Source organism: Oncorhynchus masou, chromosome 21 (genome assembly GCF_036934945.1).
Source record: "Oncorhynchus masou masou isolate Uvic2021 chromosome 21, UVic_Omas_1.1, whole genome shotgun sequence".
Lineage (NCBI taxonomy): Eukaryota > Metazoa > Chordata > Actinopteri > Salmoniformes > Salmonidae > Oncorhynchus > Oncorhynchus masou.
The window spans coordinates 52,773,309-52,775,808 of NC_088232.1; the positions used below are offsets into that span (position 1 = coordinate 52,773,309).

The window sequence follows — 2,500 nt, forward strand, 5'->3', positions numbered from 1 at the left end:
AACAGGACAATGACAGGCTATGTCTCCCTCTAGTGGCCATTATACACAACAACAGGACAATGACAGGCTCTGTCTCCCTCTAGTGGCCATTATACACAATAACAGGACAATGACAGGCTGTGTCTTCCTCTCCCTCCCTTCGTAATCGCTCCACTTTCACCCCAGCTGCCAAACTAACCCTGATTCAGATGACCATCCTACCCATGCCAGATTACGGAGACATAATTCATAGATCGGCAGGTAAGGGTGCTCTCGAGCGGCTAGATGTTCTTTACCATTTGGCCATCAGATTTTCCCCCAATGCTCCTTATAGGACACATCACTGCACTCTATACTCCTCTGTAAACTGGTCGTCTCTGTATACCCGTCGCAAGACCCACTGGTTGATGCTTATTTATAAAACCCACTTAGGCCTCACTCCCCGCTACCTGAGATATCTACTGCAGCCCTCATCCTCCACATACAACACCCGTTCTGCCAGTCACATTCTATTAAAGGTCCCCAAAGCACACAAATCCCTGGGTCGCTCCTCTTTTCACTTCTCTGCAGCTAGCGACTGGAACGAGCTGCAACAAACACTCAAACTGAACAGTTTTATCTCAATCTCTTCATTCAAAGACTCAATCATGGACACTCTTACTGACAGTTGTGGCTGCTTTGAGTGATGTATTGTTGTTTCTAACTTCTTACCCTTTGTGCTGTTGTCTGTGCCCAAGAATGTTTGTACCATGTTTTGTTCTGCTACCATGTTGTGTTGCTACCATGTTGTTGTCATGTTGTGTTGCTACCGTGTTGTTGGCATGTGTCTTAGGTCTCTCTTTATGTAGTGTTGTGGCGTCTCTCTTGTCGTGATGTTTTGTCCTATATTTTAATTTTAATCAGAGTCCTCGTCCCCACAGGAGACCTTTTGCCTTCTGGTAGGACATCATGATGGATAAGAACTTAACTGTCTAGTTAAATAAAGGTTCAATAAAATCACCACACAGCCTTCTGGTAGGACATCATGATGGTGTCATGTCTTATTATGTCTGTTCCTGTCCTTTCTCTTCACTCTGTCTCTCTCTGCTGGTCTTATTAGGTTACCTTCTCTTTCTCTCCTTCTCCAGCTGTTCCTCATCTCCCCTAACTAGCTCATTCACCCTTTCCCCACCTGTTCCCTTTTTTCCCTCTGATTAGGTCTCTATTTCTCTCTCTGTTCCTGCTACTTTCGGTGTCAGATTCTCGTTTGTGTTTCTCATGCCAGAAGCAAGCTATCGTCTCGTTTGCTTCCACCTAGTCCTATCCTGTCGGAGTCTGCCTGGCAGGTGCATCCTGCACTCTACTAACTATCTTTTGTTTGCACCGTGTCCAGTTCATCATATGCTACGTGTGATCAGCTACCACCGTTCCTCTGTGACCCGCACCGACCCAGAGCGACCTGCAGCCTGTCGCCGCTACCCAGCTATTCATCAGAGGGACTTTATGTTTCATTTGTCACCCTCTCTGCGGGTATTCTATTGTGCCATTGACAACGTCGGAAGAGGATCTATGCCATTCCTGTTTTTTCATTAAAAGAACTCTGTTTCTGTTAAAACCGCTTTTGGGTCTTCACTCAAGTACATAACAGATGGATAAGAACTTAACTGTCTAGTTAAATAAAGGTTCAATAAAATCACCACACAGCCTTCTGGTAGGACATCATGATGGATAAGAACTTAACTGTCTAGTTAAATAAAGGTTCAATAAAAATCACCACACAGCCTTCTGGTTTTAAGATGCGTTTCATCGTTGACGTTGTAAACCAACCTGACGATACAATCCTCTCAGATCTCAATGGGAGCCTAGAAAACGATGGTTATGGGTCAATTTGGGATCGGGGGCTTTCGTATAGTACAGGGTCTCTCATCCCCCTCAAAAAAAACACACACACACACACACACACACGCACTCACCCACAGAGCCACTGGCCTCAATGACAGCAGCCTCAGAGAGGACCTCCACTATCCCAGCACGCACTGTGGCTGAACTCTTACTGTTGGCATCTAGATGACCCAGCAGCTGCTGAATAACCAGGTGAGAATGCTGTGACTAGAGAGAGGAGTGGAGGAGAGAGGAGAGGAGAGGAGACAGGAGAGGAGACGAGACAGGACAGGAGAGGAGACGAGACAGGACAGGAGAGGAGACAGGACAGGAGAGGAGACAGGAGAGGAGACAGGAGAGGAGTGGAGGAGAGAGGAGACAGGAGAGGAGACAGGAGAGGAGAGGAGACAGGAGAGGAGTGGAGGAGAGGAGAGGAGACAGGAGAAGAGACAGGAGAGGAGAGGAGACGAGACAGGACAGGAGAGGAGACAGGACACGAGAGGAGAGCCGATGAGACAGGAGAGGAGAGGAGACAGGAGAGGAGATGGGACAGGACAGGAGAGGAGACGGGAGAGGAGAGCAGAGGAGACAGGAGAGGAGAGGAGACAGGAGAGGAGATGGGACAGGACAGGAGAGGAGAGCAGAGGAGACAGGAGAGGAG

The 2,500-nt window shown here is 47.9% G+C and overlaps 1 protein-coding gene across 7 annotated transcripts in view; it reads right to left on the bottom strand.

Annotated features, from left to right (window-relative positions):
• The window catches only part of efr3ba (EFR3 homolog Ba (S. cerevisiae)), a 58,836-nt gene that overhangs the window by 23,711 nt on the left and 32,625 nt on the right, over positions 1-2,500 (bottom strand). For all 7 annotated transcript variants that reach the window (XM_064928760.1, XM_064928759.1, XM_064928765.1 and 4 more), the window contains exon 9: positions 1,932-2,067. In XM_064928760.1, coding sequence (XP_064784832.1) covers positions 1,932-2,067 — 136 coding nt within the window. The remainder of the gene's footprint in view (positions 1-1,931; positions 2,068-2,500) is intronic.